Here is a 25,693-nt window from a genome sequence, read left to right on the forward strand (position 1 = left end):
CTTCTTAGTAAACGTTTGTTACTTAAGCCTTATTAAGTCTGTCTTATTCCCGAATCTCAGAATTCATAGTAAAACACCTATCTTGAGGATACGCAATAAGTAGCAAAACCCTAGAGAACCCATTTAATGTCAAATGGAATCTTAGAACTTTGTTTCCCCAACTAATCCCAAGGACAAAACTTCCTGTTCGTCAAGAGCCAATCTGCCCTAAAAGAACAAAAGAATCCTTCCCAACCCCACATGGTGACCAGACTGGATCAACATTCAAAGCAGGGTCCTATATATTGACTTCATGAACTTTATATCTATCCTTTCCTAAATTAATCAATTATTTTTACCAACACCAGCTCCCAAGATAGATTAGTCCTTAGATTTACTGCTCTTTCAGTAGAGATGCCTTGTCACTTATAATGTCTCACCTCTTTATGTCCAGACATAAGGAGCACTATCTTGTCTTTTGGATTTACAGTGCACCTAAAGAAGTTTACAGTATTTTTGAATCGACCATTTGTACAGGGGTATAACTTTGTTTGCCCTTTGTGTTTGCCTCTTCCTCTGTTTTAGCTTTGACTTTAAACGGGGTCACCACCAAACACTTACAGCATTACTGGTTGTCAGGAATCAGTCAAGAGGAGTCAGCATAGCCACAGGCAGAGCCTGACACTGCTACAGGAGTAGCATTGTGGCACTGAGCAAAACAAGCTCTTAGGCACAGAAGTTTCTGAGTCGAAGCACAATGGACAGAGAGGATATCTGATCTAAACTAAAGAAGACTCCTAGAAAATGAGCAGTGGACAGAGAGGACATCACTCCTGAGAACTGATTGTAAATAATATCCAGAGGAATGAAATGGTGGAGCAGGGGAACAACTTTTTGAAAGAATCCTCCTCCTAAGTGTTATCAAGCAAAAAAAAATTATTATCAGTAGCCCAGCAAGGGTTCTACAAGTTAATCATGTAATATGTCTTGCAAGTTTGGGGCTGCATTTGAGCAAGTGAAGTTGGGGATTTGATCAAGATTAATGGTGTCCTCAGTGCTGAGAACCACAGGCAGACACTTATTTCTCATGAAATACCATCAGGGGGGCATTTGACTGGCTCCATATTATTTTGCAATGAGTCCTGTAAGTGATGACATGGCCCCACAGAGCCCTGATATCAACATTAGTGTTGATCGCAAATATTCTAATCGCTAATTTTTATCGCGAATATCGGCATTTCGCGAAGATCTAGAATATAGTGCTATATCTTCATAATCGCGAATATTCTAGATTGTTTTTTATCAGTACCCTCACTGATTCTTGCTTGTGGGCCAATGAGAATAGTGATATAGTGTAGCTGATAGGTTCCAGTGCAGGGTGTTGAGTAGTGTGATAGGAATTACTGTGCTGTGATAGGGATTAGTGTCTTTGTCTTTGAAAAAAAAAAGTTATTTGCTGTCTGTTTTTCTGTGCAGTAATAGGGATTAGTGTGCAGTAATAGGGATTAATGTGCTGTGATAGGGATTAGTGTGCTGTGATAGGGATTAGTGTGCTGTGATAGGATTTACTGTGCTGTGATAGGGATTAGTGTTTTTGTCTTTCGTCTTTGAAAAAAAAAAAGTCATTTGCTGTCTGTTTTTCTGAATCCTTAATTTTATTAGATTTTTGCCCCATTGTCCCAAACCCAATAAAGTAATCCCAAAGTACCTATTTATTTTCTTTGTATAGTTTTTTGGGCTGTAAATAAATTTTTTGCTGATCATGAGCAGCCATGGGTGTGCCGGCAGCCGTGGTTGTGGTAGGGAAGTTGGTTCCAGTGCTGGACCGCTGCCAGCACGGGGCCGCTCCTTTAGCAAAAGTGTGCCACGCCTGTATTGCGTGCGCAATGCGCGCATTTTACATTGCCGATTTTCAAGAAAATAATGACTGGAGATCAAGAATTCTAGAATTTGCAAATGAATGTTCGGGTTCGGCCGAACTTCGCCGAAAAGTTCGAGTTCGGGACCCGAACTTGACCCCGAACCCGAACCCCATTGAAGTCGATGGGGACCCGAACTTTTAGGCACTAAAATGGCTCTAAAAAAAGTCCTGGAAAGGGCTAGAGGGCTGCAAAAGGAAGCAAAATGGGGGTAAGAGTAGGACAAGTGCCCTGCAAACAAATGTGGATAGGGAAATAACATAAAATACATAAAATTCAAAATAAACGTTCTAAACCTGAGCACAAGTAAGTGACAGTGGTGTGGCATCTTCACAATGTCCCATGGAAACGTTCAGCTGTCCATCTCCCAAACACTGGAGAGAAAGAGGAAGTACCCCCCTACCCACCCACGATCCCTGGCCCTGAATGCCAGGATTTCAAAATTCCAGGCCTTTGAAATGCATTTCAAAGTTATTCCGTCTGGTGGAGATGGAGACTTTTAAAAAACGTATGGCGGTGGCTAACCAACAGTACGTAGTTCCCAGCCACCACTACTTTTTCAAGCGAGCCATCCCTTCCCTGCACAACCAAGTGGCGGACAAAATCAGGTGTGCACTGCGCTACACCATCTGTGGCAAGGTCCACATAACCACCAATACGTGGACCAGTAAGCACGGGCAGGGACTATATATCTCCCTAACAGCACACTGGGTAAATGTAGTGGCGGCTGGGCCTGAGGCGGATAGCAGTGTAGCGCATGTCCTTCCGCCCCCGAGGATAGCAGGGCATTTCTCTTTGCCTCCTGTTGCCTCCTCCTCCTACTCTGCTTCCTCCTCCTCTACCACCTCCTCATCTGCTCAGCGTAACACCTTGACCACCAACTTCAGCACAGCCAGCACGACAGCAGGCTGTTTTGAAACACATCTGTTTGGGGGGAAAAAAACACACTGCGCAGGAGCTGTGGACGGGCATGGAACAACAGACAGATGAGTGGTTGGTGCCACGGAACCTCAATCCCTGCCTGGTGGTGTGCGATAGTGGGCGAAATCTCGTAGCAGCTCTGGGCCTAGCCGGTTTGACACACATTCCTTGCCTGACGCATGTGCTGAATTTGGTGGTGCAGAAATTCCTGAACAATTCAGTAAATCCATCTGTTAGATTCTGGGGGGACAAATTCACTTTTATTGGCGGTCAAGGACCCCTGGTGCCTGAGCTGCAGATGTGACAGGCAAATAATTTTCTTAAATTTGTCGGTTAGATTGTTGGGTAACATTTCCACGGTTATCAGGAATTTTTATTATAAATCGTAACAAAAACCATACAAGGAACATTTCCACAAGAGAAAATTAACCCCACCAGCCTCCCACCCTACACCCCCCTCCTTTCACTCAAACCACTCATTCATGCCCATTCACACACTATTTACAAATTTACTTATAAACATATTTACATAACTATAAGGCAGATTAAATAAGCAAACAAAACTATATACATGACTTACCCTTAACTTCTAAGGCCAGTCATATACAAGTGGCTCGGAGGGTGGGTTCCTGCACCAACATAGGCCAGGTACACAATTGTCAAGAGGACACAAACAATACACCTCACACAGAGGACAGCTTGTCATTGCCTCTGGGCAGCCTGGCACACATGAGTGACTACATGCTGCAGTGCCTGCGCAACGACCGCTGAGTTGCCCACATTCTAACCAGTGCTGATTAGTGGGTGGCCATTGGTGGTGCTGGATTCCAGTTACAAGGACAACGTGCCGTCCTTAATTCCATCACTGGAGCGTGATCGGAAGAAGCGAACACTGGTAGACGCGCTGCTGATGGCATTCACACCTGACACCGGGGGATCAGTGGAAGCATAAGGCAAAGGCAGAGGAGGAGGAGAAAGAAGTCGCCAACGCAGCTGGGTCACCGCTAGCACCTCAGAAGGCAGGGTTAGCATGGCCGAAATGTGGAAAAGCTTTGTCACCACGCCACAACAACCAGCACCACCAGCTGATATGGAACGTTTTAGCAAGAGGCAGCATTTCAGCAACATGGTGGAATAGTATCTGAGCACACGCCTACACGTACTGACTAATGGGTCGGCCCAGGGGCGTAGCTACAGGGGAAGCAGCTGCTCTGGGGCCCTGACCCAGAAGGGGCCCATCCAGGAGGAGGAGGACTAAAAGACTTTGTCAGGGCCCCCTCAACAGTATTACACAATGAAATTATATACAGTGGCAGTATAGACAGTGTAGAAAATGGATGGAACAGCTGCGGGGCCTGGTCTGAGAGAGATCTATAGTAGCCACAGGAATGGGGGCGGCATGAAAGGAAGGGGTTGTGAAAAAATTGCTGGGGGAGGGGGGCCCCATTCAATGTGGACAAGCTCACGTTCATTAAAAAGAACCAGGCATGGATACCACAGGACTTGTCTGTACCTTGTGCAGAATAGACGTATTCCGGCCTCACTCAACCATTGTTATACTCCAGTTTTGTTTTCTTTTTTATATTTCCCAATGTTTTGGGGTCTACCCCAATTTATAAAAAAAATATATATATATAAAAAAAACTAAAACAAAAAACAGTGTTGTTAGCAACTACCTTTGGCTTCACAGCCAAAAAAGGCTTTATGTCAGGTAACAATGTAACCGCCAATTTTAATGAATTAAGTTCCCTGTCAGTTATGCAGTGCAGGGGTACTTCACAGCAAGAAATGGGTTTATGTCACCCAACAATCTAACAGATGGATTTACTGAATATACCGTATTTTTCGCTTTATAAGACACACTTTTTCCCCCCCAATAGTGGGGGGAAAATGGCAGTGCGTCTTATAAAGCGAACACTGCCATGTTTACTTTGCTGACGCTGATACATCGCAAGCTGCAATGTATCAGAGGGGTGGGAGGAGGGGACGGAGGCTGGCAACACTCGCGGCGGGGCCCGATGCAGTCACTGTACTGTAATACATCGGACCCCGCTCACGGTAATTATCACATGTAAAGTCTATAATCTTCAAGCAGTGTCTATGCTTTAAACTAGGGCAATCCTCTGTAGTGCAACTCACTATGAAAGCGGCAGGCAGAGCGGCAGCGTAACCTCGCGATTCTCACTCATTCATGGGAAGGAAGTGGGAGGAGCATTAATGAGTGAGAATCGCGAGGTTACGCTGCCGCTCTGCCTGCCGCTTTCATAGTGAGTTGCACTACAGAGGATTGCCCTAGTTTAAAGCATAGACACTGCTTGAAGATTATAGACTTTACATATGAAAACAGCTTCATTACACTCTGCTTTCTTCTATACCAGTACTCACTATGAAAGCAGCGGTCCTGCCGGCGCGTGACGTCACTCACTCGGTCATGCTCCTCCCACTTCATTAATGAAGCTGGCAGGAGCGTGACTGACTGAGTGAGTGACGTCACGTGCTGGCCGGACTGCTGCTTTTATAGTGAGTACTGGTATAGAAGAAAGCAGAGCCATTAAAAGATTTTACATATAAAGTCTACTGTGTGCCCTGTGGTGTAATGGGGGTCACTATTCACACAGGGACAATATACTGTGACACATGATACTGTGACCAGCATAAGATCATCTTATGCTGGTCACAGTATCATATGTGTCACAGTATATTGTCCCTGTGTGAATAGTGACCCCCATTACATAAGATGCTATATATGATGCTACATCCCCCGTAGTAGTGCGTCACCCAAAGGTCCCCCATAACAGTGCGTCACCCACAGGTCCCCCCATAACAGTGCGTCACCCACAGGTCCCCCCATAACAGTGCGTCACCCACAGGTCCCCCCATAACAGTGCGTCACCCACAGGTCCCCCCATAACAGTGCGTCACCCACAGGTCCCCCCATAACAGTGCGTCACCCACAGGTCCCCCCATAACAGTGCGTCATCCACAGACCACCATTAGTTCAAAACCCCTCCAAAAGCACACCATTAGTTCAAAACCCCTCCAAAAGCACACCTTTTGGTTCAAATTTTTTTTTCTTATTTTCCTCCTCAAAAATCTAGGTGCGTCTTATCATCAGGTGCGTCTTATAAAGCGAAAAATACGGTAGTTCCCTGTCAGTTATGCAGTGCAGGGGTACTTCACAGCAAGAAATGGATTTATTTCACCCAACAATGTAACAGACGAATGTTATAAAATTACTTCATTGTCAGGTATGCAGTGCTGGAACACACCCTCCAAGCCATTTGTGAATGACTGGTCTGATAACCGTGGAAATTTCCCCCCCCCCCCACAATCTAACAGCTGTATTTACTGGTTTAATTGGACTGTCAGAAATGCAGCGCAGGCCGCAAATGTACTATCTAGCACAAAAAGTGTGCTTTTTTCAACCAACAATGTAACAGCAGTATTTAACGGTTTTATTGGACTGTCAGAAATGCAGCGCAGGCCAAAAAGTTTACTTTCTAGCACAAAAAAATGGGAATTTGTCAACAGACAATGTAACAGCAGTATTTACTGGTTTTATTTGACTGTCAGATATGCAGTGCCGGTGTCAGAAAGAGAAAAAAAATGCTTTAGGTCACACAAATATGTGACAGACTAATGTAATTGAATTATTTTCACTGCCAGGTATGCACTGCAGGCCGCAGGAGTACTTGACCGCCAAAAAAAAGGGAATTTGTCCCGCTAGAATCTAATAGATGGATTTAATGAATAGATTTTCCCTGTCAGATATTCAGCACAGGGGTAGTTCACGGGGCCCTGAAGTCACAGACGGATTACCTATATTATTTTCCCTTCCCCTGGCACATATGCAGTGCAAGTGTCCTTAAAAAATGGCTAGATGTCGCCCACTGAGCTACCAGAACAGGATTAAAGTAATGTCCCTGGCACACATGCAGTTGCAAGTGCACTGCACTTGCAAAAATGGTCGCAGACGCCCACCTAACAAACAGACTGATTAAAGCTTATTTCTCTGTGGCACTGGGCTCAGGGGTACAAAAATGTAGCATAGCACCCACAAAAATATTCGCTGTAGTTTGCAGATTTAACAACACCAAGTACACCAGAATTGTTTCCTAATCTCTCCCTCAGAGCAGCAGCATACTATCCCTACACTAAATGAGAGCAGAGTGACGTGCAGCGCTACGTGACTCCAGCTTATATAGAGGCTGGGTCACATGCTGCACTGGCCATTCACAGCCATGCCATTAGTAGGCATGGCTGTGATGGCTTCTAAGGGCACACGAGTTAAACGCTTGTTGATTGGCTGCCCTGCAGCCTTTCAATAAGTGGCATTAAATCGCCGAACACCGAACTCGAACCTGAACTTTTACGGAAATGTTCGGGTCCGGGTACTAAAAACCCTAAAGTTCGGTACGAACCCGAACTTTACAGTTCGGGTTCGCTCAACCCTACTCATCACTAATCAACATTATCGAGTCTGTCTGAGTTTATATGAAGACACAGAAGTATTAGTTCTCCAAGATGTTTGGAACAACCTCCCTGCCGAATTCCTTCAAAAACTGTGGGCAAGTATAACAAGAAGAAATGATCCCATTTTGAAAGAAAAAGGGTGGTCACACCAAATATTGATATAGATTTATTTTTTTATTCACTTTGTATTTTGTTAATTGTTAAAAATAAACTATTAACACTTCTACTTTGAAGGCATTCCTACCTTTCAGCATTTTCCACTCCTGCCTATTACATTTGCACAGTTCCATTATGTTTTTTTAACTTTGCTCGTTATGGTCTTTACAGAATAAGATCCTTCTGTTTTTCATTGCAGATAATCCTTTGCATTTGCATTCCTTAAATTTAAATGCATGACATTTGTTTTGTACCAAGGTGCATCTGACATTCCAAGTACTGTATGGGGACCTTGCATCCTCTACGGTTATTCTTCGTTTATGCCTTGATGGTTTCTTCTTCATATAATACAGCTAATCATGTCCTTTATAGCCGTTTTCTCAATACACAGACTGAATGATCTCTTCTGCTTTGCACGTTATCTACATATGCATTCAGTATGTAAATATTATATTTGCTTATATTTTGACAATTCCACACTTTTGGGTGGTTTTGGAAATCAGGTGATGGATCTAGATTTTAAGGATGTCGACAGACTCAAGTTGTTTGTATGCTAAAATGCAGCATTGATACAACTAGAGGTTTTAGAAACAAAGAAAAGAAAGAGGCGGCACAGTTGCTACACTCTAAACAATCTCCACTGTAAGACGAAAGCTGTCCACCGTACTTCCATGCCTCTGATACAATATAGTGGTGCACAAGCCCAACTACAGTGGATACAGTTCAAATAGGTAGAGAACAATAAGGGCGGCACTCACCAGTGTAGTAAAATGAAAATAGTTCTTTATTCATCCGGGAAAACATTCAGCAGAGCTAATAGGGGCGAGATATCAGTTTCTCAAACATAGCAGTGGCGACGGCCATTTCGCGCAACTTTGCGCTTTCTCGGCGCGGAAAAAATCGCTCGTGTGAAAGGGGCCTAACTCCTGTATGGCAAGTCCTTTAGAAAACAGCTGTCTAAAATGTCTAATGTATGGTTGTGTTAAATGGGTTTTCCTGGACTTATATATTGATGGCCTATCTTTGAATATGTCATCAATATCCGATTAGCAGGGTTTCCAACTCCAGGCACCCCAACCAGTCAGCTGATTGCAGGGGCAAAAGTGGATTAGACCCAGGCACAGCCCGATACAGTGTAGTGGCCTTGCCTGGTTACCAAAGTTCAATGTATGAATGCCTTTCAATGTATGAGACTGAGATGCAGCAACCAGCACTACACAGTGTAAATAATTGTGCCTGGTGGTCAGATAGCGATGACCTATTTTTAAGGATTACCCCATCTGGAACATTTATGGTATTTCAACAGGATATGGCGTAAATATCCGATAGGTGCCGGTCCCATATGCTCCTGTCTCAAGAATTGGGCCCAGTTGCACCTGGCCAGGAATGAGGTGGCTGCTCATGTGCAGCTTTTTTCATTCACTTCAATAGGACTTTTGAAAAAAGCAAAGTCAGCATTAATGATTGCACTGCCATAGGACAGAATGAGATTGTAATGCATATTACCGTAGTATACATGTCTATTTTATCCTCATTAACATTGGTTTAGAGATCTAGGGATATCTACACAACTCTTGCAAGGGCACTGGAGGACCCTTAGTCCTATAAACTGCTAGGCATACCCATTTCTTTGGTCATGTATGTACTGTATGATACATTTATAGTCAACATTATTGGCACCCTTGAATATTAAGTAAACCATGCAAAATATCTCCTAAAATAAACGGTGTCATTTACTAACCAGAAATAGGTCTATATCAGGCATATTTCTTGTGCAGATTGCGGCACAAAGTTTATTTGAGCCTCAGTCTGCGTCTTTTCCCTGCTCACGCCAGGTATAAAAATGGGGACTGGGAAGGGTATGGGCTGGCAGGCCCGTCTCATTCATCATTTTCTAAGCCTGTTTTAGACGTTGAAAATGGTCTAACTCTACACCATCAAGGGAGATGGCATAGATTTATCAGCGCCCCTACATACTGTAACTTTGGCGGACCACCGCCAGCTCAGGGCCTTATTAAGACCGGTGTCTAAAACAACAAAAATGTCTTAATAAATAACCCCCAAAATGTTTAGTGAAACTGCTTGGGTACAAATGTCTATAATACAGACAATGACAAAAATATTGCAAAATTAAAGCTTGGCATTATAAAAGGATACAAATAATGGCACCATGTATTCAGTTTGAAGTAGGAAAAATCAAACTTGCGAATAATTGAAGATTATACTCACCTGTCCCCATTTTGTCACATGACTTTAATTAGCCTATGAATTGTAGCTTTGATGCTTAAACGGCCAGTTTTATTCCCTGCTCCTTGTCCACAATGGCAAAGACGAGAACTGTCTCAGCATTTCTGTTGAACAGGGTTCAGTAGGGGAGGTTACAGCCTGTGTAATAGGAACAATCCTATTACACCTTGCTGCACTGACTGGGCACCCAAATTGCGATTATATAGCTCTGTAATTCCAGCAAGCCGTTCTTGTTATTGGGGTGTTACAGCCATTAACAGGGTTTATTACAAGGAAATATTTCTACGTATTATTTTCCCTTGTGCGGTGCAGTTATATGTTCTAAAGCATTTTTTGTTTTGTATTAGTGGGGAAAAAAGGGCTTATTAGCCTTTGTCTGGTAAAGTGCTAAAATTACAGCACTTTTTGTCGTGTATTAGTGGCAAAAGAAATATATATTTGCTGTTCAGCGGTGCAGTTATATGTTCTAAAGCCTTTTGTGGGGTGTATTAGTGGCAAAAGAAAAATATATTTGCTATTCAGCGTTGCAGTTATATGTTCTAAAGCTCTTTTTGTCGTGTAATAGTGGTAAAATAAAAATATATTTGCTGTTCAGCGGTGCAGTTATATGTTCTAAAGCCTTTTGTGGCGTGTATTAGTGGCAAAAGAAAAATATATTTGCCATTTAGCGGTGCAGTTATATGTTCTAAAGCTATTTGTCACTCTGTTGGGATACATCTGAAGGCACACACTGAACAAAATGGCTTTATGGTCGAAGAAGGGCATAAAAAAGAGTGAATCAATGCATACCAGTGTTATGTTAATAAAGCCTATAAAGTAAAATGTACCCTACCTACAATAAAACATTGTAGAGGATCCCTAATGTTGTGGGGCAGCTTTGTTGCTTTTGGAACTAGAGGCCTTGAACGTGTTACAAGAATGATGAACTCAAAGGATTTTCAGAGGATTTTAGAGTGAAATGTGCAGTGGAAGAAACTACCTGCAGAAAGTTGCAAGAAGCTCACAGATGACTACAAAAAACATTTGGAGGCTGTTGTAATTGCCAAAGGTAGTGCAACCAAGTATTATTAGTATTATTCTTTATTTTGTGAAATGACTGCCAATATGTTGACAGGTCTACTATATTGTTGACTGTATGTGGACACGCTAGTAAAACATTCCAGTGATACAAAGTTAGTACATACAGCCTTTTTTTTTTTTTTTAAGATATTTGCTTTTTTATACTAAACATTCAAGGGTGCAAAAAATGTTGACTACAATTATGTTAAAAGAAGAAGCATGAAATCACATTGTCTTTACGCTGTTAGTACAGTGGTCACCATGGTTATCTTCTCATCAGGATAATGAAAATGTACAAATGGTGCTCCAGATCAGTGGTGACTGCATATGTGAATTGGATCACCACATAAACATGGTGGGGAAAAAGGGAAGGCAGAGCCACAGTGTGACTGAGAAGGCTAGGATCCAATGAGATACCAGGATCCAATGAGTGTTTTCCCCATACTAAACGGAAAGGCACACTGGTGTATGCTTTTCAAAGGTCTCTATTTCTGTATACTCTTAGATTATAGAAGATGCTCCTGTACATTCCCTTCCCTCAGCACTCATTTGTCAGCGGGTCACCATCTATCTGCAATCTACTCATATATTTTTTTCTTATTTAAAATTTAAACTTGGGCTGAAGGCTTCACTAACTTAAAATGGATGACTGACTGAATGAATTTCTTTCCATTTCTATTTTTTACCTAGCCCTCTACACCATTAACATGTTTGTATATAACACCATATCAGTTGAGCATGGTGGGCTGTTCACCCCTGTGACGCATGACAACATGCCACTGACAAAATATCTGCTTGTTATTCTAAATTTGCAGTAGATAATTGCATACAATCAAGTGACTTTACAATAGGGTATGGTATTACACATACCACTCAACAGAACATCCATCCTAATACTAAAATGTATTCTTCTGTTTCTGGCCCCTTATAATTGTTCTTGTTGATTTGGAATCTCTAACAGCTTGTTAAAGTTAGTCTAAAACTTCTTTGGTTTTTACAGCTGTATAGCAATATGCAGTTGGTCAGTTACACTTGACAGCTACTAGCTTTGTCCTTCTGTTTGAAGGATGAAAATATATATTCTAGAGCATAGACCATTACTTTTTGGAGACAGGGATTTCAGCCAACACTAATGCAAGTTACTTGTCCATCTTCAACAGGCACATGGAATTGTCGGTGCCAAGTTCATGGACAAAACAGGACTATAGATACACCTGGGCAAATTAATTACAATTGTCTTAATTTTAGATGGCTTAAAACTAGATCAGGCAGGTAGAAGATTATGCAGCATATATTACAGTTGTTTAGTACATCCTTCTAGACACTTTGCTCTTACTGATACCACCTCTTCGGTTGGCTTACATAACCAAAGTTTTACTCACATATTTTGGCTTATTTAAGCCATGTTCCTTTTCTAAACCACACACCTTTTGTAGTCTTCAGTACCTTTTTAGTAGGACACAAAAAGTGTCTAAAGTACATAATAAATCTAGCGCTAGGCATGTATACCACTTTTTTCATGCTCATTAAGCTTCAATTCTGGCACATTTAGCTTAGCCATTTTCCCTCACAATGTGCTGGAATGGTCATCAAAGCCATGAAGGTGCAGGAATGGTCATCAAAGGTGTTTTAGTTTACTGTGATACTCAAATGTTTCATAGTTAGGATTTCCTGATCTACCATTTGCAGAAAAATACGTCTTCGCCACGTGTGAACAGCAAAATGACCAGAGCATCTATTAGCCAGTGATAAATGTATATGTTTATAGGAAGAAAAGAAGAAATTACTTGGGAGGATAAGGTGGCAATAGTTTGGTTTATACAATTGTATTGCCCAATATGCCTTTTTTTATTAGAATCCCAAGAATAAGCATAAAATATTTCCGTTGTGTCACAAAGTTATATATTTTGCAGTGAATGGACCATTTGTATGTTGGCTACCCATTGGCGTGAAAACATTTTGTGGTGAGCAATAGTGGGCAGTGTAGATCCATGTGATGTGAAATGTGAATGCCATAACACTGGGTTATGTAATTTTACTTGAAAGTTTAGTACATTACACAGTACAGTACAGAAGTTTCCTATAGTACCATGCATTGTCTTCTGTTGCTAAAAAGCAGTAAGACATTTCTAGGTAGTCCATTACATATATTAAGAACCGCTTTTTGGTTCAAAACATGTCGATCTGATGGGAGGTGTCGGGAGTTGAAGTGCCACTGCTTTGTATTCTTGTTTCTATGCTGGAATAAAGACTGCTGGAATTTCATTTTCCTGTGCTGGATTTTCTTCTTTTGTAAGCCATTACATATATTATCTAGCCTATGTAAATTAAGTTGTATAGAATTCAAGAAACATGGGATTATCAGTCAATTCCAGCATACATTTTGTTTAGTATCATAATAGCCACATCAGTAATGATGTACAGTCAGGTCCATAAATATTGGGACATCGACACAATTCTAACATTTTTGGCTCCATACACCACCACAATGGATTTGAAATTAAACAAACAAAATGTGCTTTAACTGCAGACTGTCAGCTTTAATTTGAGGGTATTTACATCCAAATCAGGTGAACGGTGTAGGAATTACAACAGTTTGCATATGTGCCTCCCACTTTTTAAGGAACCAAAAGTAATGGGACAGAATAATAATCATAAATCAAACTTTCACTTTTTAATACTTGGTTGCAAATCCTTTGCAGTCAATTACAGCCTGAAGTCTGGAACGCATAGACATCACCAGACGCTGGGTTTCATCCCTTGTGATGCTCTGCCAGGCCTCTACTGCAACTGTCTTCAGTTCCTGCTTGTTCTTGAGGCATTTTCCCTTCAGTTTTGTCTTCAGCAAGTGAAATGCATGCTCAATCGGATTCAGGTCAGGTGATTGACATGGCCATTGCATAACATTCCACTTCTTTCCCTTAAAAAATTATTTGGTTGCTTTTGCAGTATGCTTTGGGTCATTGTCCATCTTCACTGTGAAGCGCCGTCCAATAAGTTCTGAAGCATTTGGCTGAATATGAGCAGATAATATTGCCCGAAACACTTCAGAATTCATCCTGCTGCTTTTGTCAGCAGTCACATCATCAATAAATACAAGAGAACCAGTTCCATTGGCAGCCATACATGCCCACACCATGACACTACCACCACCATAATTCACTGATGAGGTGGTATGCTTAGGATCATGAGCAGTTCCTTTCCTTCTCCATACTCTTCCCATCACTCTGGTACAAGTTGATCTTGGTCTCATCTGTCCATAGGATGTTGTTCCAGAAGTGTGAAGGCTTTTTTAGATGTCGTTTGGCAAACTCTAATCTGGCCTTCCTGTTTTTGAGGCTCACCAATGGTTTACATCTTGTGGTGAACCCTCTGTATTCACTGTGGTGAAGTCTTCTCTTGATTGTTGACTTTGACACACATACACCTACCTCCTGGAGAGTGTTCTTGATCTCGCCATCGGTTGTGAATAGTGTTTTCTTCACCAGGGAAAGAATTCTTCGGTCATCCATCACAGTTGTTTTCTGTGGTCTTCCGGGTCTTTTGGTGTTGCTGAGCTCATCGGTGCGTTCCTTCTTTTTAAGAATGTTCCAAACAGTTGTTTAGGCCACGCCTAATGTTTTTGCTATCTCTCTGATGGGTTTGTTTTGTTTTTTCAGCCTAATGATGGCTTGCTTCACTGATAGTGACAGCTCTTTGGATCTCATCTTGAGAGTTGACAGCAACAGATTCCAAATGCAAATAGCCGACTTGAAATGAACTCTGGACCTTTTATCTGCTCATTGTAATTGGGATAATGAGGGAATAACACACACCTGGCCATGGAACAGCTGAGAAGCCAATTGTCCCATTACTTTTGGTTCCTTAAAAAGTGGGAGGCACATATGCAAACTGTTGTAATTCCTACACCGTTCACCTGATTTGGATGGAAATACCCTCAAATTAAATCTGACAGTCTGCCGTTAAAGCACATCTTGTTCGTTTCATTTCAAATCAATTGTGGTGGTGTATAGAGCCAAAAATTTTAGAATTGTGTCGATGTCCCAATATTTATGGACCTGACTGTATATACAGTAGTATAGTGTTATCATTATACTATACTAGCAGAAGGACCCGGCTTCGCACGGGTATATTTAATCTATTTCATTTAATGTTTGTGTGTGCTTTAAAAGATATTAACAGTATCCACTAGAACAGTGACATCTACAGTACCCCGCCCCTTTAACAGTGACCTCCACAGTGGCCTTCCCCCTTAACAATAACATCGACCTCCACAGAGCTCTGTTCCCTTAAAATGTGACCTCCACAACACACCGCCCCTTAACAGTGACCTATATAGCACCCCGCCCCTTAACACTGACCTCCATAGCACACCGTCCCCTTTACTGTGCCTCCACAGCATCCTGCCCCCTTAACAGTGACCTCCACAGCATCCCACCCCCTTAACAGTGACCTCCACAGCAGCCCGTCCCTTTATTAGTGACCTCCACAGTACCCCATATCCTTAACAGTGATTTCCACAATACCCTGCCCCCTTAACAGTGGCCTCTACAGCAATTTGCCCCTTAACACTGATGTCAGCCTACCCCTAGGGTGGCCAGAGGTCCGGTTTAAGGCAGGACAGTCCGGTTTTCAGACTCCATGTCCTCTGTCCGGCGCCGGGGCCTGGAAAGACACAGTTATGTCCTTTTGAACAGCTCACTCTCAGACAGCAACATTGTGCTGTCTGAGCGTAAGCTGCAGGGAGAAAGTCACCTTCCCTCTCACCCCTGCAGCTGACAGAAGTTTATTTTTACTTGCATTTTTTTCAATCCCCGTCGGCTGCGGAATGAGAGGGGGCATGACCTAACCGTGTCATAGACGTGGCTTAGCGGCACCTGGGGGCAGGGTTTCTAAGTCCGTCTTTTAAGGGTGGTCATTCATACCTGCCCCCTTAACTGTGACCTCCACAGCAGTCCGCTTCCTTAACAGTGTCATCCACAGCACCCTGACCCTTTAAAGCTGACCTACAGCAGTGAAGAAAAATGGCTGGGTTGATGGAAACCTGGTTTAAAACTGTGTGGAGACTAAGGGCCTGCGAGCTTCTATTGGCTGATAAGGGTCATGTGACCAGGCTTCTATTGGGTAATGCATTTTTTGGGAATATCTCAGGAACAGTACTTCCTAGAGAGCTGAGACCCAGTCTAAAACCTTCCCAGAAGCCTGATGTACCTGTGTGCCAAATTTTGTGATTATAAAAGCGACGGTGCGGATTCCTTTAGCGGACATACATATACACATACACTCAGCTTTATATATTAGATAATACTTACACCTTCTGTAGGAAAGCACAAGGGGCCATCATTGACGGAAGATATGTGTCACCGAGGTTCCTGGCCTCGGTGAGGTAAGAGCCGGTAATTTTTTAAGTGTCAGCGGCAGCTAGTGCTGACTGACACTATTGGTTATTTAGTGTGGCTGTAAAGCCCATCCGGGCCGGCTCTTACTGGGAGGGTGGGTGGCTGTTCCCCACGTTCCAGGCCGGGTTTTGGTTAGGGATATAACACCCAACCAGCAGTCCCAGCTTTGTGTGGATTTTCCTCCATTTCACAGTAAATCTGTGGAGTCTCTGTGGTTTGTGATCTGCATGATGTGTGCAGTACTAAAGGGCTGAGAGCCGCATTGCTGGGAAGCAGGCCCTAAAGCCTGTTGGGGACTGCTACTGTCAAAACCGCTGACAAGGTGAATGCTTTTTGTTCTGTGGACTTGCCATGGTGTGAATGAACACCAAGACGACGAACTGTCATTTTTGTTTATGTGTGAATAAACTCTGCACTGTTTAAGTCAAAGACTTTGTCTTTGCCTCTGTACTGTGTCCGCTAATCTGCCTACCAAAGCAAATCCCCACACTTCCTACACATTTATGGAACTTCTGTGTCCGAATGTTTTCAGAGATGTTGCCTGATAAGCGTTGGGAACACACCGGGGCAGATTTTACACTGTCTAAGAATACAAATCAGTCTTAATATTAGACAAATTTACTTTTATGGTGCATGGGCCTTTGTAAATTTGGAGTATCGTAAATCCCATGCAAGATTTATCCCATTTCCCATTAATCAACACCACTTTCTCGTGAAGCCATGCCCCTTGTCAGATGAGGCTTAAAATGCATAGAAAACTTGTTAAAACAATAAAAGTGATGCAAAAACCATACACATGCACACTGAGCTTGGTTGAGCATGCTTGTGTCCTGAAAGGAGATAGGGAAGAAAGCTGCTACCAGACACCTCTCGCAGTGCCTAATCTTCCCTGGAAAAAAGAATTGTGCATTTGAAATCCAACTACTTGATCCTTATTTCTCCCAACATTTGCATCAGGGGAGAATTCCAAAGCCTAATAAGCATTAGATGGTCAGCTGGTCTATGGGTTTGGCTGATCTAATGTATGGCCAGCTTTAGGCTGTGTCTATAACACTTATGACCGCAGTGACTTTTTTTCTATTTTTCCAATGGATCCAAACTGCTAATGACAGGTCCCATTGACGTTGTTGGGGTCTGAAAGAGTTCTGTTAGGATCCAATATAGTTAAAGTGAAGAAAGTTCTTCAGACTCTTTTTGCTATAAAAATACTGGAAAGTCAGATGGAAAAGTATGCACAGAGTCTATCCATGTTGTGAGATGCAACATTAAAGAGAACTTGTCACTTCTCCTGACATGTCTGTATTGGTAACTACTAGCATCCCCATGTAATAGCAATTCTGGAGCATCTATTCTTATGACTATGTTGTTCCATTCTTTTATTATTCCTGCTAAAAGTTCTGAATAAATTGCTAGCAGTTTACAATGAAGGTTCAGATGGATGTTGCCAGTTGGGTGTGTGCCCTGCGCAGTCAGACACTGGCAGCACTGATTGGATAATATCAGACTGTGCATAGACACACCCACAACTGGTAACACCCAATTGGACCACCATTGCACTGGAACTGCTGGCAATTAATACATAACTTTTAGCAGGAATAATAAATGGCACAACATATAGTCTTAAGAATAGATGCCCCAGAATTGTTATTACATGGGAAAGCAAGTAGTTACTAAGACAGGAGAGGTGACAGATACTCTTCACGGTACCTTCCGAAAACTGTGGTTGGATGTTCCACATACTGTACAGTAGTACTGTACTGTACAAAGTAAATATTGTTAAAAGTGCAGCATGTAATCTTATCATTAGTGTTGAGCGAATTGAAGTGAAAATAATTGAATTAGATCAGAATTTCAGGAAAACTTTGATTTGCCACAAATTTGAATTTCCTCTCACTTCATTGTAACAAATCAATTTTTTCCTATGACTCATAATGCCGTGCAGCCAGCCAATCAGCAGATAGCCATCTTCTGTGATGTCACAGCCCTTTAAAAAGCGCAAGCCCTCCCAGGTTTCCACCATTTTACTATGAGCCTAGGATAGGGAGAGATGTGACAAGTGCTAGGGACAGTGTTTTAGCAATCTTTTAATTGTAGAATATTGGATAGGAGAGTGCAGGGGCAGTGTAGAGCATGTAGGGAGACTTTTCAGACACTCTAGGGAGAGCACAGGGAGACTGTAGGGACAGTGCAGGCTCAGTTTAATTGCCCTGTGCATCTTGTTCCTCTGCTGTGCCATTCATTCTTAATCTGTTCTGTTATACATAGACTGTCAGTGCATCAGACTTAGTCTCAACAGCCGGTCTAATATATGCGACGAGCTTAGTGAGGACAGTTAGCAGCTACAGGCCAGCACAGACTTGGAAAAGAGGTCCGCTGCATCCTCCTTTAGGCGTGCAACTAGCAATGCAAATAAAATATATAAAACAGCCTTCAGTACGTTGCCTTTCTTTTGGTGCGTCGCGAGTTCCAATAGTGAAGTGGGTAATGTTCACATCTATAGACGCGTTTTCTTTAAATGGACCGCGCTGCTCCAGGACAAAGCTGAAAAATCCTCCCTCCCAGATCTCACAGGAATTTCATGAACATGGGTAAGCGGTCAGTTCACTTGGATTCACCTTTCCTCTGGGGAACCTTATGAGAAATCAAGGTGCCGCCAATAGTGAAGTACAATCACAAAAGTTCCAACTACAAGGTTTTATTATACTCACAAGATAGATATGGTAACAAGCAGTGTACACAAAACGGAAGTCACTCCGTGTGCATTCCGTTTCTGTATGTCCATATTTCCGTTCCGCAAAAAAATAGAACATGTCCTATTATTGTCCGCATTACGGACAAGGATAGTACTGTTCTATTAGGGGCCAGCTGTTCCATTCCGCAAAATACGGAACGGACGTCATCCGTATTTTTTTGCAGATCTGTTTTTTGCGGACTGCAAAATACATACAGTCGTGTGCATTAACCCTTATTGTGAGGGAAATTCAGGATCCAAGCCTACTCTCGGATTAGGTATCATGAATAGATCTGCAATTGTTCTATGGGTTTGACCCGCGCTTGCTTGGACTGACAATTACTGACCAAATTAAGGCTTATTGCACACGACAGTATATTTTCACGGTCCGCAAAACGGGGTCCCGTTTTTCCGTGATCCGTGACCGTTTTTTCGTCCGTGGGTCTTCCTTGATTTTTGGAGGATCCTCGGACATGAAAAAAAAGTCGTTTTGGTGTCCGCCTGGCCGTGCGGAGCCAAACGGATCCGTCCTGCATTACAATGCAAGTCAATGGGGACGGATCCGTTTGACGTTGACACAATATGGTGCCATTTCAAACGGATCCGTCCCCATTGACTTTCAATGTAAAGTCTGGAGTCCCTTTTATACCATCGGATCAGAGTTTTCTCCAATCCGATGGTATATTTTAACTTGAAGCGTCCCCATCACCATGGGAACGCCTCTATGTTAGAATATACTGTCGGATATGAGTTAGATCGTGAAACCTCATTTCCGACAGTATATTCTAACACAGAGGCGTTCCCATGGTGATGGGGACGCTTCTAGTTAGAATATACTACAAACTGTGTACATGACTGCCCCCTGCTGCCTAGCAGTATCCGATCTCTTACAGGGGGCCATGATCAGCACAATTAACCCCTCAGGTGCCGCACCTGAAGGGGTTAATTGTACTATCATATCCCCCTGTAAGAGATCAGGGCTGCCAGGCAGCAGGGGGCAGACCCCCCCCCCTCCCCAGTTTGAATATCATTGGTGGCCAGTGCGGCCCCTCCCCTTCCTCCCTCTATTGTAATAATTCGTTGGTGGCACAGTGTGCGCCCCCCCCCCCCTTCCTCCCTCTATTGTAATAAATCGTTGGTGGCACAGTGTGCGCCCCCCCCCCTTCCTCCCTCTATTGTAATAAATCGTTGGTGGCACAGTGTGCGCCCCCCCCCTTCCTCCCTCTATTGTAATAAATCGTTGGTGGCACAGTGTGCGCCCCCCCCCCCTTCCTGCCTCTATTGTAATAAATCGTTGGTGGCACAGTGTGCGCCCCCCCTCCCCCTTCCTCCCTCTATTGTAATAAATCGTTGGTGGCACAGTGTGCGCCCCCCATCGGCCCCCCCTCCCTCTATAGCATTAACAACATTGGTGGCCAGTGTGCGGCCTCCCATCTCCCCCCCCCCCCCCCCAATCATTGGTGGCAGCGGGTTACTAGCAATAGTACAATAGTAAAAGATTCATACTTACCTGGGAGCTGCGATGTTCGTGTCCGGGCGGGAGCTCCTCCTACTGGTAAGTGACAGTTCATTTAGCAATGCGCCGCACAGACCCTGTCACTTACCAGTAGGTGGAGCTCCCGGCCGGACACGAACATCGCAGCAGCAGCCAGCAGCAGGTAAGTATGAATCTTCTACTATTGTACTATTGCTAAGTAACCATGGCAACCAGGACTGTAGTAGCGTCCTGGTTGCCATGGTTACCGATCGGAGCCCCAGCGATTAAACTGGGACTCCGATCGGAACTCCGCTGCCACCAATGATGGGGGGGGGGGGGCGGAGATGGGAGGCCGCACACTGGCCAACAATGTTGTTAATGCTATAGAGGGAGGGGGGGCCGATGGGGGGCGCACACTGTGCCACCAACGAATTATTACAATAGAGGGAGGGAGGGGGGGGGGGGCGCACACTGTGCCACCAACGAATAATTACAATAGAGGGAGGGGGGCGCACTGGCCACCAACCTATTATTACAATAGAGGGGGGGGGCGCACTGGCCACCAATGATATTCAAACTGGGGTGGGGGGGAGGGTCTGCCCCCTGCTGCCTGGCAGCCCTGATCTCTTACAGGGGGATATGATAGTACAATTAACCCATTCAGGTGCCGCACCTGAAGGGGTTAATTGTGCTGATCACGGCCCCCTGTAAGAGATCGGGTGCTGCCAGGCAGCAGGGGGCAGTCTTGTACACAGTTTGTAGTGTATTCTAACTAGAAGCGTCCCCATCACCATGGGAACGCTTCTGTGTTAGAATATACTGTCGGTTCTGAGTTTTCACGAAGTGAAAACTCAGCTATGAAAAAGCTTTTATGCAGACGGATCTTCGGATCCGTCTGTATAAAAAGTAACCTACGCCCACGGATCACGGACACGGATGCCAATCTTGTGTGCATCCGTGTTCTTTCACGGACCCATTGACTTGAATGGGTCCGTGAACCATTGGCCGTGAAAAAAATAGGACAGGTCATATTTTTTTCACGGCCAGGAAACACTGATCTCGGATGCAGCTGCAAAACGGTGCATTTTCCGTTTTTTCCACGGACCCATTGAAAGTCATGGGGTCCGCGAAAAAAAACGGAAAACGGCACAACGGCCACGGGTGCACACAACGGTCGTGTGAAAGAGGCCTAAGTGAAGTGTGAAGTAAGACCAAGGCCTCTTGCACACAAACGTATTTTCATTCCGTTTCCTTTCCGTTTTTTTTGCAGACCGTATATATGGAACAATTCATTTCAATAGGTCCGCAAAAAAAACGGAAGGTACTTCGTGTGCATTCAGTTTCCGTATTTCCATATTACCGTTCCGCACAAAAATAGAACATGTTTTATTATTGTCCGCATTATGGACAAGTATAGTACTGTTCTATTAGGGGCCAGCTGTTCCGTTCCTCAAAGTACACACGGATGTCATCCGTATTTTTTGTGGATCCGTTTTTTACGGATCGCAAAATACATGCGGTCGTGTGCAAGAGGCCTAATAGTGATGCATAATCATTGTACATCTAACAGAAGGGATTCAAACAAATTTGTTTGCACTACCATAACATGGATTAAAATAACCTTTTTTTTTTTCTCCACTACTTTATTGGAGCTGCCTCCATGTCCTTAATTTATTCCATGTCATTGGGACATCCACTGGGGCGCACAGCGTTTTTTTTTTTTGTTTTTTTTGCTTTACTGAAGGCTGCTGTATGCTTTTTTTTCTTGTTTAGCTAGGGGTTATGTAGGAATGTTGGTGGCCTGCACAATGATGTGCAGGGCCATATATGTGACCTGCCTGTCATTCTGACACACAGTAACTGTTTTACTACTAGAAAGGACTAGCTATGCATGTTGCTGCACTGCATAGTGATGTACTCCAGGATACATTCTCCCTAAAGTTTAACTGCAGTCTGGGATAGACCTAATTTAACACGCTTTGTGACGAATGAATCCGGATCAAAACACAGTTTTTTTTAAAATTTGGCAAAGCGACCGAATCGAATTTTTGAAAACTTTGTTCATCTTTACTAATAATATTATAAAATATGGCATAAGCAGATTTTTGTATATTGGCATGTTTAGGTGCATGATCTTTGTTAGTCAGTCAACCAATGCTATTAGTTCTTTTAAATTGTTTCATTTTATGTAGAATTACATTTTGATAAATTTGTTGTGACGTTTTTCTCAATAAAATAAAGCTCCACCCAGAGTACACAATGGGGGAGAGTTATTATCACTGTACGCCATTTTTATGGTGTAAAAGAGTCACAAATACTGTGATTGTGACTTTCCATGAAGGGGGCATGGTAAGGGAGGGGCCAGGGCCAGCGAGCCTTGATCTTTTATCTTCATTTATGTCAGTTTTCTGCTCTAAATGAAGACAGAAATCGACGCCGTAGATTTCCTATTAGGTACATGGACTGTCGGAGGATGCGCCTCATTGATGATAAGGCCTGCACCTCACAATAAATTAGGCGCATCCTCTAGCAGCACAGGGGATATCAAGATTGGTTTAGAAAACACCTGTCTTGATACATTTTCCCCAATGTCGCTATAGCCAGAGGAGTAACAGAGGCCCACCACTATTATAACATGCGCCATTTATAATACATGTGTCTTTTTATTACTATTTTTCATGCACTTATATAGCGCTACTATATTCCGCAGTGCTTTACAGATATTAGCATCCAACTGTCCCCAATGGGGCTCACAATCTAAGGTCCCTATCAGTATGTCTTTGGAGTGTGGGAGGAAACCGGAGTACCCGGAGGAAACCCACACAAACACTGGGAGAACATACAAACTTCATGCAGATGTGGTCCTTGGTGGGATTCGAACCCAGGACCCCAGCGCTGCAAGACCCATTCTTAATTTACAAACTAAATGATGAGTTCTGCTTGTTCCTTCTGAGCGTTTATGGAGCATTAACTGTTTTGTGCTGCTTTATTTTAGCAGTTTTGACGTTTTGATCTGGATACATCTATGTATTTCCCATCCTTCCAGTTAGATTTGCTATAACAGTTTATTGTATTCTAGGCAATGTGCTGCTATGTGATTCTTAGGATGTGAAACATTTTATATGACGCCTTGCGTCACTTTTCAAAATCGACTTTCAGTCCAGTTCAGGTGCATGTTGACATGTCACATGTTCATAGCGAGTCAGATTAATAGGGAGTTCAGCGTGGAATTTTCTATCCTGTTATTGTTCTCCCTCAGCGTTTGATGGCTGAGTTAATTCTCTTTAGTTTTGTCATGCTCTGGAGCGCACATTGCCAGGCTATGATAAGCTGTACAAGGAAAAGAAGGAAAAACATGATGTCCATCAAAGTCCTAACCTTGCATTTTAAATGTTTTGCTGACCTGACGCGGGGCTCTGAAGGCCTCGGAGGATTCCTTCTATCAAATAAAAGCCCAAACAAAAAGGTTCAATATGTCCTAAAGCTATCGGTTTTGAGTTAAACTGGGTGAAGTAGAAATATTTTACTCATCAGCTTTGCAGTCACAGAGTTTGCTTCAGCTAGAACAAAACTGCTGAGGCATTTAGAGAAAATTAACCCCCCATCCTGGCAGCCAGATGTGACTGGTTTCTGATGAATGCACATGAGTGGGCTGAAAAATCAAGAGACTGTGAAATTCCTGTCAGGTCTGTACAGTGCAGAATGGGCTATTGACTGCTTTCTATATTTCCCTCCATCATTCTTCTTGAACACTACCATTAATTTCCTCCCCTGCTCCGGCTTGTGTTTTTTTTTTTTTGTTCACCCCCTCCTCTTCTTTCTCTCTCTTTTTTTTTTTGTAGATCTCGGTGTTGCAGAGAAGGATGCATCGGGCTTTGGTGGAGTTCTTCAAACAACGAGGCCTCTATAACCAGGCTGGGCTGGCCAGATTCCAGGCAGCATCTCAAGAGAATGCTCAGAAAATATTAGCTGTGCAGGTAGGTGATTGCAAAGTAGTAAGAAAGATCATTCCGATCTAGATTGAAAAGCAAATGATGGGTAGTGTGATGGAGCATTTAAACCATATCCCATCAGGATTTTATAAATTTTTAACCTCTTTAATAAACTGGAATGGTATGCAGGATGAATTCGATAGCATGCATAGATTTTGTGATGTTCCCCGGCTTCAGCTACATAGACACATACTGAGTATGTATACATACATATGCATACATACATACACACATCATTCTACAACAGCGGATTCAACAATACTAAAGTCAGTGAGGTAATTTAATAAGACCGGCATTTTATATGCCAGTCATAGTCCAAAGTGCGCTGACGTAAGATGGGACATGACACGGCCTCTTAATATATTTGTTGCATCGGCCATTCCATGCACCAGAAAAGCACATCTACACAGTTATGAGCTAGCATCGATTTGAAATATAATGTATGCTAGCTCCTGGTATAAATTATAGTAAGTCTGTCAGGCCGTGAGAGGCTATACCCCTTCCATCTAAGGCCAGACCACTTTTTGGGGATGAGTAAGCAGTGTAAAAAACGGCAACATTTTTGTGAAAATGATGCTTGCTGAGTTCTGGCATGAAGGCAATGACAGAATTCTCATCGTGGTACTGATGAGAATTTACGCCGCAGTCAGCGACTTTTCCCCACTTACTCCAGGTCTAAGGCCTCATGCACACGACAGTGTTTTTTCACTGTCAGTGATTTGGCTTCAGTGGTCCGTGTCCGATTTTGCTTCAGTTGTGTTTCCTTGTGTCTTCCATTTTTTTTTGTCTGACGGGGAAAAAAAAGGAAGGTTAATGAAAAGTGTAATTTTATTGCACCAAGGTCTTTTAGAAAAAAAAGGACGCGGACACGGATGACATACCAGTTGTGCATCAGTTTTTTTTGACGGACCCATTGACTTGAATGGATCAGTCCTCCGTTTTCCACTGACAAGAATAGGACAGGTTATATTTTTTTGACGGACTGGAATCACGGACGCGGAGAAAAAACGGAGGACTTTCAGTTTTTTTCCATAGAAATGAATGGAACCTCCGCTAAACTGTGAAAAATGACGGAACGGACGCGGATGCACACAACGGTCATGTGCATGAGGCCTAAAAAAGTGGGCGTGGCAGGGGACAGGCCGGCAGGCCCGTCTCATTCGTCATTAGTGTTGTACACGAATATTCGAATAGTGAAAATTAATTGCGAATATCGCAACTTCGCAAATTCGCGAATATTACAAATATAGTGCTATATATTCGCTATATCTAATATTTGTCATTTTTTTACATCTGAAAACATGATTCCTCCCTGCTTCTTTCTTGTGGGTCAATGAGTC

At 43.1% G+C, this 25,693-nt stretch overlaps 1 protein-coding gene across 3 annotated transcripts in view; it reads left to right on the forward strand.

The window, feature by feature from the left end:
- Positions 1-25,693, forward strand: part of CCDC178 (coiled-coil domain containing 178) — a 461,614-nt gene that overhangs the window by 368,029 nt on the left and 67,892 nt on the right. For 2 of the 3 annotated variants that reach the window (XM_040433387.1, XM_040433386.1), the window contains exon 18: positions 24,204-24,338. The exons of the other annotated variant lie outside the window; for it this stretch is intronic. In XM_040433387.1, coding sequence (XP_040289321.1) covers positions 24,204-24,338 — 135 coding nt within the window. The remainder of the gene's footprint in view (positions 1-24,203; positions 24,339-25,693) is intronic. 3 annotated transcript variants of the gene reach the window in all.

Source organism: Bufo bufo, chromosome 5 (genome assembly GCF_905171765.1).
Source record: "Bufo bufo chromosome 5, aBufBuf1.1, whole genome shotgun sequence".
Lineage (NCBI taxonomy): Eukaryota > Metazoa > Chordata > Amphibia > Anura > Bufonidae > Bufo > Bufo bufo.